Source organism: Heterodontus francisci, chromosome 31 (genome assembly GCF_036365525.1).
Source record: "Heterodontus francisci isolate sHetFra1 chromosome 31, sHetFra1.hap1, whole genome shotgun sequence".
NCBI lineage: Eukaryota > Metazoa > Chordata > Chondrichthyes > Heterodontiformes > Heterodontidae > Heterodontus > Heterodontus francisci.
In genome coordinates this window covers 64,460,055-64,473,310 of record NC_090401.1, presented here as the reverse complement: position 1 = coordinate 64,473,310, position 13,256 = coordinate 64,460,055, and the positions used below count along the sequence as shown (strand labels likewise).

Genomic DNA, 13,256 nt, shown 5'->3' with positions numbered 1-13,256 from the left:
GTGAGCTGAAGAGTTGCTCGCGCCGATAGAGCTACGGAAATGGCTGCTCCCTCCCCACCCCGAGCGTAGCCCGAGTAATCGGGCTGACTGACAACCCGCCGGCGCCTCTGATTGGGCGACTGAACAACAGACGTTTCGACGCCAGTTTGGCGCGCAAAAGGGTGGCGCATGCGCGGGTGTTGGGGCCCGGGGACAAAGGCGGGAGGCGGCGGGGAGCAGAGCCTTGGTCAGTGGAGCAACAGGCACCGGATCACCTTCATTAGCAGGCATGACGGACAAAGAAGGTAATTGACGTGATGGCGATACGGCCTTGTGTACCGCAAACTTCTCCATCTTGATTCGCCTTTAACCTTAAGTGGCGGACATGTTGTGGAGTCGCGGGGCTGTGGCGAGCAGCAGGCTGACAGTCCTTGGGCCTTTGCCAGCCGCCGAGGCCGGGCCTGGGCCTTCCACCATCACCCCCGACGCCACGATAGGGCCCCCGCTCTGCTCCGGCTTACACGTTTTCATAGACGCCGCTCTATCGCATTGTGTCTCGGGGAAGCCGCTATGGTTTATCGCCTCGGCGTGTATCCGGATTACACGGGTCCCGGCTCTTATTTTAACTGCTAACTTTTTCTAATGCGAATCAAGGGATTCGGGTTATGGTCATAAAGCAGTGGCGGGCGGTCATAGAGCTGCACTCGGTGCGCTCAGGCCCGGCTCCTGTGGAGTGCGGTTCGCAGCTTGCACGGGGATCTCTGATTATAACCGGCGAGCAGCTTCTGCAAATGTCAGTTTAAGGAAGTGGGCGGAGGAGGGTGATGGTCCGTAAACTAGGATCTTGTTTCTGTTGGTCCTGGACTAGTGAAGTGATTTTGATGGTTTAGTATCGCATGTTGTTGACTGCAGCAGAGCAATATGATAACTCACTGGTTACACATTTTTAATTTAAAAGAAACTCGTTGGTCAAAACTTTCTTTGGATCTTAGCCACCCCCATGGGCAACGATTTTATTCAATCAGCAGTGCAACAGAATGTGTTATTAAATTTGTATTTTGTCTTTGATTTATGATCTTGACTCTTTTCACTGAAAGTTTTGTCCTGACAGCCTAGTAGAGGTTTGGAAATGGGCTAAAATTTGCCTTCTGCCAATCGGGCCCAACGTGTCAATGATCCAGTGTCTTGTACCACCAGACTGGCTAATTAAATATACGATTAAGAATTTGATAAGTCGTAATTTAAAACTATGTAGCCCATTTACTAGAGTAGTATTTGAATGTCTTTTAATGTATTTAAAACTAGCTCCAAGATTTAAATGCAGGTAGTTGTGTCGCTGATTTTTTTATTTTAATTTGTATTTAATACAAAAATAATTACAGAATAACGTATGAAAGTTTAGAAATAAACTCACCCACCCACCCAATATCTGTCTTCCTCCTCCATTAGGAGAATGGAATGTTGTCAGTGTCCCTCTGTTCAAACAATCAGCTGGTGCACTTGATATATCCTAATATACGAATTAGGAACAGGAGTAGGCCACTCGGCCCTTCGAGCCTGCTCCGCCTTTCAATAAGTTCATAGCTGAACTGGTTACTCCACATTTCCACCTAACCCCGATAACCTTCCACTGCCTTTTGAGGAAGAGAATTCTGAGAAAAAAATTCTCCTCATCTGTCTTGATGACCCCTTATTTTTAAACAATGACCCCTAGTTCTAGATTCTCCCACAAGGGGAAACATTCTTTTCACATACACTCTATTAAGACCCCTCAGGATCTTGTATGTTTCAATCAAGTTGCCTCTTATTCTTCCAAATTCCAGCGGATACAAGCCTAGCCTGTCCAATCTTTTCTCATAAGACAGCCCACCCATTCCAGGTATTAGTCTTGTAAACTTTCTCTGTACTGCCTCCAATGCATTTACATCCTTCCTTAAATGAGACCAATACTGTACACAGTACTCCAAATGTGGTCTCACCATTGCCCTGTATAGCAAAAGCATAACCTCCATACTTTTGTATTCAATTCCCCTCGTGGTAAACGATAACATTCTAATAGCTTTCCTAATTACGTGCTATACCTGCATGCTTAACCTTTTGCGATTCATGCACTAGGACACCCAGATCCCTCTGCTTCTCAGAGCTCTGCAATGTTTTACCATTTAGATAATATGCTTTTTTATTCTTCCTGCCATGGTGGACAATTTCACACTTTCCCACATTATACTCCATTTGCCAGGTCTTTGCTTATTTACTTAACCTATCTATATCCCTTTGTAGCTCCCTTATGTCCTCTTCACAAGTTACTTTACTACCTATCTTTGCGTCATCAGCAGATTTAGCAACCATACCTTCGGTCCCTTCATCTAGGTCGTTTATATAAATTGTAAAAAGTTGAGGCCCCACCGCAGATCCATGTGGCACACCACTCGTTACATCTTGTCAACCAGAAAATGACCCATTTATGCCTACTCTCTGTTTCCTGTTAGCTAACCAATCTTCTATCCATGCCAATATGTTACCCCCTACACCATGAGCTTTTATTTTCTGGAATAACCTTTGATGTGGTACCTTATCAAATGCCTTCTGGAAGTCTTAGTACAATACATCCACCGGTTTTCCCTTTTTCCACAGCACATGTAACTCCCTCATAGAACTCCAATAAATTGGTTAAACATCATTTACCTTTCACACAACCATGTTGACTCTGCCTAATTACTTAGAATTTTTCAAAATGCCCTACTATAACATCTTTAACAGCTTCTAACATTTTCCTTAAGACAGATGTTGAGCTAACTGGCCTGTAGTTCCCTGCTTTCTGTGTCCCTTTTTGAACAAAGGAATTACATTCGCTATTTTCCAATCTAACGGAACCTTCCCTGAATCTAGAGAATTTTGGAAAATTCAAACTAACGTATCAACTATCTCAGTAGCCACTTTTAAGACCCTAGGATGAAGTCCGTCAGGACCTGGGGAATTGTCAGCCCGCAGCTCCAATAATTTGTTCAGTACCACTTCCCTGGTGTTTTCAATTTTATTGTGTTCCTCCCTCCCTTGCATTTCCTGACTCACAGCTAATACTGGGATGTTACTTGTATCCTCGATAGTGAAGACTGATGCAAAATATCTGTTCAATTCATCTGCCATCTCCTTATTATCCATTATTAATTCCCCAGTCTCACTTTCTGTAGGACCAACGCTCACTTTGTTAACTCTCTATATTTAAAAAAAAAAGAAAAAACTCTTACTATCTGTCTTTATATTTCTGGATAGCTTTCTCTCATACTCTGATTTTACCTTCCTTATCAATCTTTTAGTCATTCTTTGCTGTTTTTTCTATTCTGTCCAATCTTCTGACCTGCCTCCCATCTTTGTGCAATTATAAGCTTTTTCTTTAAGTTTGATACTATCTTTAACAGTTTTAGTTAACCACAGATGGTGGGTCCCACCCTTGGAATTTTTCTTTCTCGTTGAAATTTATCTATTCTGTGTATTCTGAAATATCCCCTTAAATGTCTGCCACTGCATCTCTATTGACCTATCCCTTAACCTGATTTGCCAGTTCACTTTACCTTGCTCTCCTTTTATGCCCTCATAATTGCCCTTACTTAAGTTTAAAATACTAGTCTTGGACCCACTCTTCTCTCCTTCAAACTGAATGTAAAATTCAATCATATGATCAGTGCTCCCTAACTATGAGGTCATTAATTAATCCTATCTCGTTGCGCAATACCAGGTCTAGTATAGCTTGCTCTCTGGTTGGTTCCACAATGTACTGTTCCAAGAAATTATCCCAAAAACATTCTATGTACTCCTCATCTGGGCTACCTCTGTCCATCTCATTTTTGCAGTCTATATATAGGTTAAAATCCCCCATAATTATCACTCTGCCTTTCTGACAAGCTGCCATTATTTCTTCCTTTATACCCAGTCCTACAGCGTGGTTAATGTTGGGTGGCCTGTACACCACTCCCAAAAGTGACTTCTTGCCTTTATGATTTCTCATCTCTACCCAAACTGCTATATCCTGGTCTCCTGAACTTGGGTCATCCCTCTCTATTGCGCTAATACCATAATTAATTAACAGAGCCACCCCTCCACCTTTTCCTAGCTTCCTGTCCTTCCTAAATGTTGCGTACCCTTCAATGTTCAGGTCCCAGTCTGTCATCCTGCAGCCTCTGTAATGGCTATCAGATCGTACTTATTTATTTCTGTTTGCACTCTCAGTTCATTTGTTTCAAATGCTATGTGCATTCAGATACAGCGCCTTTAGTTGTGTCCTTTTTATTATTTTAGTAACCTCTAGCCTTATCAGTTGATTTACTCTTAGAATTGTAAATGTGGAAAGGAACACCATGCCAGTCAACTTCATTTGCTCATTGTCCCTGATGGTTTTGCTGAGGCTAATATACTCGACCAGTTTCACTCCCCATCCTCATTCCCAAAAATAACAAGCCTGAGCACGAATATTGGTCTTGAATGACAGTCAAATTCTTGTGCTCCAGTTCTTGATACTGGGCCATAGCAACACTATATTTTAAGGGGATGTGTGAAAAAAATCAATTGCAATGTAACTATATAATGTATGCAAGGTACTCTGTCCTGTATTTTATGTAAATTTGTATCCCTGTAAACTGCATGTACTATTGTCAGAATGTTCAGATTATTTTTCTTTAATTTTGCACCTCTAGCATCAGATGCCCATTATGATGTTACACCTGTGACGTCACACACCCACTGTTCTTCATTACTGACGGCCGCCTCACCTGTGCAGTCCACTCATCTCGACACGACGCCAGCCATTTGTCATGAATGGAAACGAGGAAAAAAAAGTACCTTGTATATATTATACAAAATAACAGGTGGTCAGGAGATGAATTAGAGACGTGAATGGGATACACCATTAAATTTTGGCCTTGTATATTCACTAGTGGCTATAACATGAAGTGCTCACATTAGCCCCAATCCAAACAAAGCCCAAATACACATCTGTAATTCACCTCATGCCATTGATTATTTGTTTTAACGTAAAACGTGGCAACTGTGCAGCAAATGTACTTAAATGCTTTTCAATGTGTAAATTGTGCTATGTTATACATCTCCCCTTAAAATTAAGTGTTTTGTAACTTAGTCACATGGCCCTCCAATTTGACTTATGTAAGTGACTCATGAGGAAAAGCAAGGACAGTAGTTTTTAGATATACTGTTTGCAGAAATACTTCTGGGCTACAGGTGCTGGATAAGTTCTTTATCCTTTGAACAGATTCATTAAAGCCACAGACATATTACTGTCTGATTCCCTTCATTTACTATTGACAAAACACTAATTTTAATACTGGTAGGGTAGGACACATTAATTCTGAAGGTGACAACTCCAAGCCTGTTCATGCTACTGGATCTCAGATAGCAAAAGGTCTTTTTCTTTCAAAATAGAATCATGGTATCTCAATATTCTTGCAACAAGCTTGTGGGTTCAACGCCATACTGCATAATCTAGGCTGGCCATGAATTGTAAAGAGAGAGTGCTGCATTGGAGTGACTGTCCTTTAGAGAAGAAATTAGACTAAAGCCTAGTTAGGCTTCTTGAGTGGATCAGATCCTGTGGTGGTGCTCAAAAGAGCAGTAGGCCGTTCAGCCCCTCAAGCCTTTTTCACCATTCAATTAGATGATGGTTGATTTGTATCTTGACTCTATCTACCTGCCTCTGTAATGTAGCCTAACAAATCTTAACCTCAGTTTTGAAGTTTTCAACTGATCTCACCTCAGCAGCTTCTTGGGTGTTAGTTTTCCAGGTTTCCACTACCCATGTTTGAAGAAGTGCTTTTTGACATCACCCATAAACAGCCTAGCTATAATTTTCAGAAATGCGCCCTTATTCTGGATTACCTCCCCACCCGAGGAAATAATTTTTCTCTCTATTCTATCAAATTCTTTTTAATCTAATTGAAGTGTTTCAGATGATCCGCCCTTAATCTTCCATACTCCAGGGAATACAAATCTAATCCATGTTAACCTGTTCTCATGATTGAACTCTGTTAACTCCAGTATCATTCTGGTGAATCTGCTGCATCCCTTACAAGGCAAATATATTCTCCTGAACTGTGGCACCCAGAATTGAACACAGTACTATAAGTGGGCTCTAACCAGAGTTTTATGTAGCTGTAGCATGTACTTTCAGCTCCTTTTTGAAAGTGTAACATTCTGTTAGCTTTTTAAATTATTTGTGCCAGTCCACTAGATTTTAGTGATTTCTGTATTTGGACCCCTAAATCTGCTGCTGCACCACATTTCCTAATTTCTCACCATTTAGAAAATACCCTGATCTATCTATCTTGGGTCCAAAGTGGATGACTTCACTTTTCCACATTGAACTCTATCTGCCACAGTTTTGCCCATTCACTTGAATCTGTCAATGTCCATTTGCAACTTACACCTCCCATCTACACTGTTTACTGTGCCACCTAACTTGGTGGTTTCAGCAAACTTGGATACACAGCACTCTATTCCTTTGTCTAGGTCACTTATAAATATAGCGAAAAGCTGAGGCCCCGATACAGATCTTTTGGGGGTTACCACTAGTTACATCCTGCCAATTGAAATACATACTTTTTATCCCTACCCTTCCTACTTCAGCAATTCCATACCCATGTCAATAGGTTGCCTCCAATTCCATGTGCTCATTTTTGTTAAGTGTCTAAGTGAAACCTTATTGAATGCTGTCTGAAAGTCCATATAAATATCATCCCTTATCTGACCCATCAATGACCTCCTCAAAAAACATTCAACTAGGTTTGTTGGCCAGAAAATACCCACACAAATCTATTTGATTTAAGTTTATTCCTCTGGCTGTCAACATTTCTGTTCAGCCTTTCCCCTGTTGCCTTGACCAACATCAAATACACATCACTGGTTTGTACCTAGGCCCTACCCAAGTTGCATTCTGAATTATTTGGTCAGTAAACTTTTTTTGAATTCTGTTATGTAGCTTATTAGTGACTTTTATATGGTATATTAGAGATTTTTAGTTCATTTACTCTAATGCTAGGCATGCAAAGTAGTAATGTGACTTAAACTTTCTCTAATGATTGCTTTAATCGCAAGTTAATTTTTTTAAAATGATACAGGCTGGTAGAAAATAAATTTTGGCCCAGTAGGAAAATAAGAACTTAAATCTAAAATAACGACAAAGTGCTGGAAATACGCAGCAGGTCTGCAGCATTTGTGGAGAGGAAGCAGAGATAACATTTCAGGTCTGTGACCATTCTGGTGAAAGGTGACAGACCTACAATGTTAATTCTACTTCTCTCTCCACAGATGCTGCCAGACCTGCTGAGTATTTCCATCACTTTGTTTTTATTTCGGATTTCCAGTATCCACAGTATTTTTCTTAAATAATCTGTTGTGTTGCACTTTTGTATGCTGTTAATGACGAGTTGTACATTTGCAGCAGCCTTTGATGATGCTGTGGAAGAACGTGTCATTAATGAAGAGTACAAGATCTGGAAGAAAAATACTCCCTTCTTGTATGACTTGGTTATGACTCATGCTCTGGAATGGCCAAGTCTGACTGCCCAGTGGTTACCTGATGTTTCTAGGTATGGATGAACTGAAGTGAATCAGTATTAAGTATTGTTTACTAAACAAGGGTATCTACAGTAAGTGTGTATTTAGATTCCACTTGTAGTCAAAAGGATTTGGTAACACCTGTGCAGAAGGTATCTTGTTTTTCTTGTAACTTAGTAATAGTTTAAGGCAGGGAAAGCTTTTGGTTGCTCCAGCCTACCTATCCACAGCATTCCCGTGGTGTATTTTTAATAGCCCATTTGTTGTCAAGAACTTGTCTGATTCCTCCTTGAAACAATGGTTTCTTGTTCCACCACCTGTGACAGTAATGGGTTCCACATGCATAAAACGTCCTATTTTTTTCTTAAAAGTTCCTTTACCATCTCTTTTCTTTTCTTTTGTCCTCAATTTGTAATTATGAACCCTTGTGCTTAAATTCTGTATATGGTAGAAAAGCTTGCTTAGATCAAGTTTGCCCAAACCATAATATTAAACACTTCTAATAAATCCCTTCTTGGTCTCCATTTTTTCAAGAGAGGAAAAATCCTCGGATGAATAATCTTTCCTCATGGGTCATGCCCTTGCATTCTGGGATTAAATGTGTGGCCCTTCTCTGTACATCATCGATGGTTGTTTTAAAAAAAAGTCTGGTTCACGAATGTCGTTCAGCAAGGAAATCTGTTGTCCCTACCTAGTCTGATCTACATGTGATTCCAGACCCACAGCAATGTGGTTGACTCTTGCTCAGCCACTTCAGCAGGCAGTTAAGACACTCTTGTACCAAATTGCGATAGAAAAGTCAAAAGTGGATAAAACTGGACTGACCATCTGGTATTGACTTGGGTACCGGAAATGACAATGGCACACCCAACCCTACAAAGTCCTCCTTGCGAAAATGTGGGGGCAAATCAGGTTAAGGGATAGGTCTTTAGAGATGCAATGCCAGACATTTAAGGGGATATTTCAGAATACACAGAATAGATACATTTCAACGAGAAAGAAAAATTCCAAGTGTGGGACCCACCATCTGTGGTTAACTAAAACAGTTAACCATAGTATCAAACTTAAAGAAAGAGCCTATAATTGTGCTAAGATGGAAGGCAGGTCAGAAGATTGGACAGAATATAAAAAAACAGCAAAGAATGACTAAAAGATTGAGGAAGGTAAAGCTAGCTAGAAATATAAAGACAGATGGTAAGAGTTTCTATAGATTTTTTTATAAAAAAAAGTTAAGTGAACATTGGTCCTATAGAAAGTGATGGATAATAAGGAGACGGCAGATGAATTGAACAGATATTTTGCATCCGTCTTCACTATTGAGGAGACGAGTAACATCCCAGTATTAGCTGTAAGTCAGGAAATGGGAGGGAGGAACACAAGAAAATTACAATCGTTAGGAAAGTGGTACTGAACAAATTATTGGAGCTGCGGGACGACAAGTCCCCAGGTCCTGATGGACTTCATCCTAGGGTGTTAACAGATATGGCTAGTGAGATAGTTGATGTGTTAGTTTTAATTTTCCAAAATTCCCCAGATTTGGGGATGGTTCCGTTAGATTGGAAAATAGCGAATGTAACACTTTTTTTTAATTCAAAAAGGAGGGAAACAGGAAACTATAGACCAGCTCCGCCATTCGATAAGATCATAGCTAATCTTGGCCTCAACTCTGCTTTCCTGCCTGCCCCCCATAATCCTTGACTTCCTATAGTTCAATAATCTATCAGCCTTGACCATATTCAATGACTCAGCTTCCATAGCTCTGAGATAGAGAATTCCAAAGATTCATGACCCTCTGAAGACATTCCTCCTGGTATCCGTCCTAAATGAGCAACCTCTTATTCAGAAACTATGCCTCCAGTTCTAGATTTCCTCTAGAAAACATCCTTTTATATTCTATTTGCTGGAGTTCAGAAGAGTGAGGGGGGATCTCATAGAAACCTATAAAATTCTAACAGGACTTGACAGGGTAGATGCAGGAAGGATGTTCCCAATGGTGGGGGAGTTCAGAATTAGGGGTCATAGTCTAAGGATACGGAGTAAACCTTTCAGGACTGAGATGAGGAGAAATTTCTTCACCCAGAGAGTGGTGAGCCTGTGGAATTCGCTACCACAGAAAGCAGTTGAGGCCCAAACATTGTATGTTTTCAAGAAGGAGTTCGATATAGCTCCTGGGTCTAAAGGGATCAAAGGGTATGAGGAGAAAGCGGGAACAGGTTACTGAGTTGGATGATCAGCCATGATCATAATGAATGGCAGAGCAGGCTCAAAGGGCCGAGTGGCCTACTCCTATTTTTCTATGTTTCTATCCTCAGCATCTGTCAAGCTCCCTCTGAATTTTGTATGTTTGAATAAGATCATCTCTTATTTTTCTAAACTCCATTGAGTAGGCTCAACTTTTTCCTCATATGGCACCTCTTTCATCCCAGGAATCAACCTGGTGAACATTCTTTGTACTCCCTCAAAGGCAAGTATATCCCTCCTTAAATGAGACAAAACTGTATGCAGTACTCTAGGTGTGGTCTCATTCAACACCTTGTCGAGCTGTGGCAAGGCTTCTTTATTTTTATACTCCAACTCCCTTACAATAAAGGCCAACATTCAATTTGCCTTCCTAATTATTTGCTGTACTTGCATGCTAACTTTTTTTGTATTTCTTGTACGAGGACATCCAGATCCCTCTGTACTACAGCGTTCTGTTGTCTATCTCCATTTAAATAGTTTGCTTTTCGATTCTTCCTACCTCACATCTTCCCACATTATGCTCGCATCTGCCAAATTTTTGCCCACTCATTTAACCTATCTATAGCCCTTTACAAACACTGTCCTCACAACTTGCTTTCCTACCTATCTTTGTATTGTCAGCAAATTTGGCTATAATACACGCAGTCCCTTCATCCAAGTCATTAATATAGATTATAAATAGTTGAGGACCCAGCACTGATCCCTGTGGCACCCCACTACAGTTTGCTAACCCGCAAGTGACATTTATCCCAATTCTCTGTTCCGTTGGTTAGCAAATCCTCTATCCATGCTAATATATTACCGCCAGCTTCATGAGCTTGGCAACAAGTAGATGGTTTCTCTCTCGCTCTAATTCCGAAAATACATTCCCATTAGGTAGATAATTTACATCAACTGTATCTGCAAAACCTTACAATTTAACACAGCAAAATGCATGATTGTTTATCATTTCTCTAAATTTGTTCTTTTTGAATTGTGTGCCTTCATATCCATTGCCACTACCCCCAATTTAGTAATAATTGCAAATTTGGATATCTTTTGTACATAATTCCTTTCTCTAAATTTATAAACTGCAGCCCCAATACTGAACCTTGTGACAATGCTACCAACCTGATAGCTGCCCGTACACTGCTCATTATCTACTAATCAACCATTTGACAGTTAATTTGCAGAGCAAGTTGATGCGTTCCCACCTATCCCTTGTATAGTAGCCTATTACATGTGACAGTATGAAATGTCTTCCTGAAATCCAGTTAGTTACCATACACTATACTATCTGCCTATCTACTAGATTTGTCATCACAAAGAGATCCAATAAATCAGTCAAGCATGACCTCCCACTTCTAAATGCCATGTTGATTGTCACGGATAAGCTCATGCTTCTCAAGATACTTCTTTATATTATCCCTCTTAATACTTCCAATCACCTTCCCAACAGTGGAGGTAAGGTTTGCAGGTCCATAATTTGATCATTTATTGTCACTTTTTTTGAAGATGGGAGTCACATTTGATATTTTACAATTTTCTTAGTTTGGTCTGAGTTCAGTGAATTTGGGAAAAAAATATATTTTAATCGACTGCTTCAGAATCTTAGAATGAAAGCTGTTCTAGCCAAGAACCTTGCCTACCTTGAAATTCAATAGCTACCCCAAAATATCCTTATGATTTTTTTAAAAAGTCTACATTCCGCTTTAAATTGTTCCCCCAATTTTGGCATTTCTCCCCTCATTTCTTTTGTGAACAATCTTGTGGGGGGGGGGGGGGTGGGGGAGAACTGGTTAGGTACTTCAGGAATTTCATCTTTGTCACTTTCCACATTGTCATTTTATTTTGTTGTAGAATATCTTTGCGCATTACTCCAGCTATGTTTTCCTAGTGATTCCACTTTACAGCCATTATCTGTTTCTTGTCATTCCTCTGTCTATCTTTATAGAACTGTTCCTTTTCTGAACATTTCAATTTTTCTATATGCTTTCTCTTGCTCCCTAATGTCTTTCACGACTTTACTATGCCGAGCTGATCTTAATGGTTTCCCCAGAATGATACCAGAACTAAAAGGGTTAAATTGAGGACAGATTACATAAACTAGGCTTGTGTTCCCTTGAGCATAGAAAAATGAGGTTGATCTGATTGAGATGTTTAAGATAATCAGTGGATTTGATAGAGGAAAAACTATTGCCTCTGGTGGGGAAGTTCAGAACAAGGGGGCGTGAACTTAAAATTAGAGCTAGGCTGTTCAGGGGTGATGTTAGGAAGCGCTTCAACCAAGGATAATGGAAATATCCTTCCCTAAAAAGCTGTTGAGGCTCAGGCGTAGGTGGGAGGAGGTCAATTGAAAATTTCAAAAGATTTTTTGTTTGGTTAGGTAAAGGTATTAATGGTTACGGGATCAAGGTGGGTAGATGAAGTTAAGATACAGGTCAGTTATGATCTAATTGAATGCCTGAACAGGCTTGATGCTGAATGTCCTACACTTGTTCCTATGTTACTCTATTATTCTGTCAATGAAATTGGTTTCTGTTTGTTTTTTTTCTCCTCAGACAAATCAAAATACCATAACTTGAACCAGGCTGGCTGTTTTGCAGCACCAGTTCTTACATTGGCTGCAATGATGTCTTTTTAAGGCATTCATTTTTATATAATTAGTATGAGAATTGTACCCTGTTAATCTGGTTCAAAGTGAGCAATGATAGTGCAGGTCCATATACAGTGTGCTTTTTTTAAATGGATATTTTTGCAGACAGAAATAAGAATGACAGTGGATAATCTAGTGATGTAATATTTAATGATTGCAGACCTGAGGGGAAGGACTACAGTGTTCACAGGCTGGTGCTGGGAACCCATACATCTGATGAACAAAACCATCTGGTCATTGCCAGTGTTCAGCTACCAAATGATGATGCACAGTTTGATGCTTCACATTATGATAGTGAGAAAGGAGGTAAGAGTTTATTTTTCCCTTAAAGCACAGTAGTGTTTTGTGGTTTGCATAGATAAACTAGAAGAATATTTTTCTAGTTTCTTCTGGTTGGTAGCATTGGGAGTGCGTATCTACACTATCCTGGAGTTGGACTCTTCACAGAATAAGATAATGTGAGTATCCACTTATTTCAAAAGTTTGTGTGACTTCCACATTCACATTTTTAATAAAAAGACAGCCTAAACTTATTCATATTACATAGGTTTTAAGCTAAGATAGCCAAAGCCCATATTGTCTTATGTGCAGCAAGATGTAAGGACTCACCCAACTCAAACTTTCTGTTACATTTGGGTTATGGTTTCTCGTGCTGGCACCTCACTGCCTTACTAAGTGGTTCAACTGATATCCACAAACATGCTGTGGGTACCATGTGTGCTTTCAGGTTGCAGGGGTGGAGGAGGGGAGAGAAACAACTTTCAAACAAATAGAAAGTCATGACAGCCCATCAAATACTTTATAAAGCTGTTTTGTGTAGGTGCCATAATTCCTCAAT

The 13,256-nt window shown here is 40.1% G+C and overlaps 1 protein-coding gene across 4 annotated transcripts in view; it reads left to right on the top strand.

The window, feature by feature from the left end:
• The first annotated feature begins 156 nt into the window (after window positions 1–156).
• Window positions 157–13,256, top strand: part of rbbp4 (retinoblastoma binding protein 4) — a 77,418-nt gene continuing 64,318 nt past the window's right edge. Inside the window, exons 1-4 of one of the 4 annotated variants that reach the window (XM_068011800.1) lie at window positions 157–284; window positions 4,671–4,811; window positions 7,430–7,574; window positions 12,579–12,724. In XM_068011800.1, coding sequence (XP_067867901.1) covers window positions 269–284; window positions 4,671–4,811; window positions 7,430–7,574; window positions 12,579–12,724 — 448 coding nt within the window. In that variant the 5' untranslated portion in view covers window positions 157–268. Of the gene's footprint in view, window positions 285–4,670; window positions 4,812–7,426; window positions 7,575–12,578; window positions 12,725–13,256 lie in introns of all 4 variants that reach the window. The other 3 variants (XM_068011802.1, XM_068011799.1, XM_068011803.1) reach the window with 3 other exon arrangements.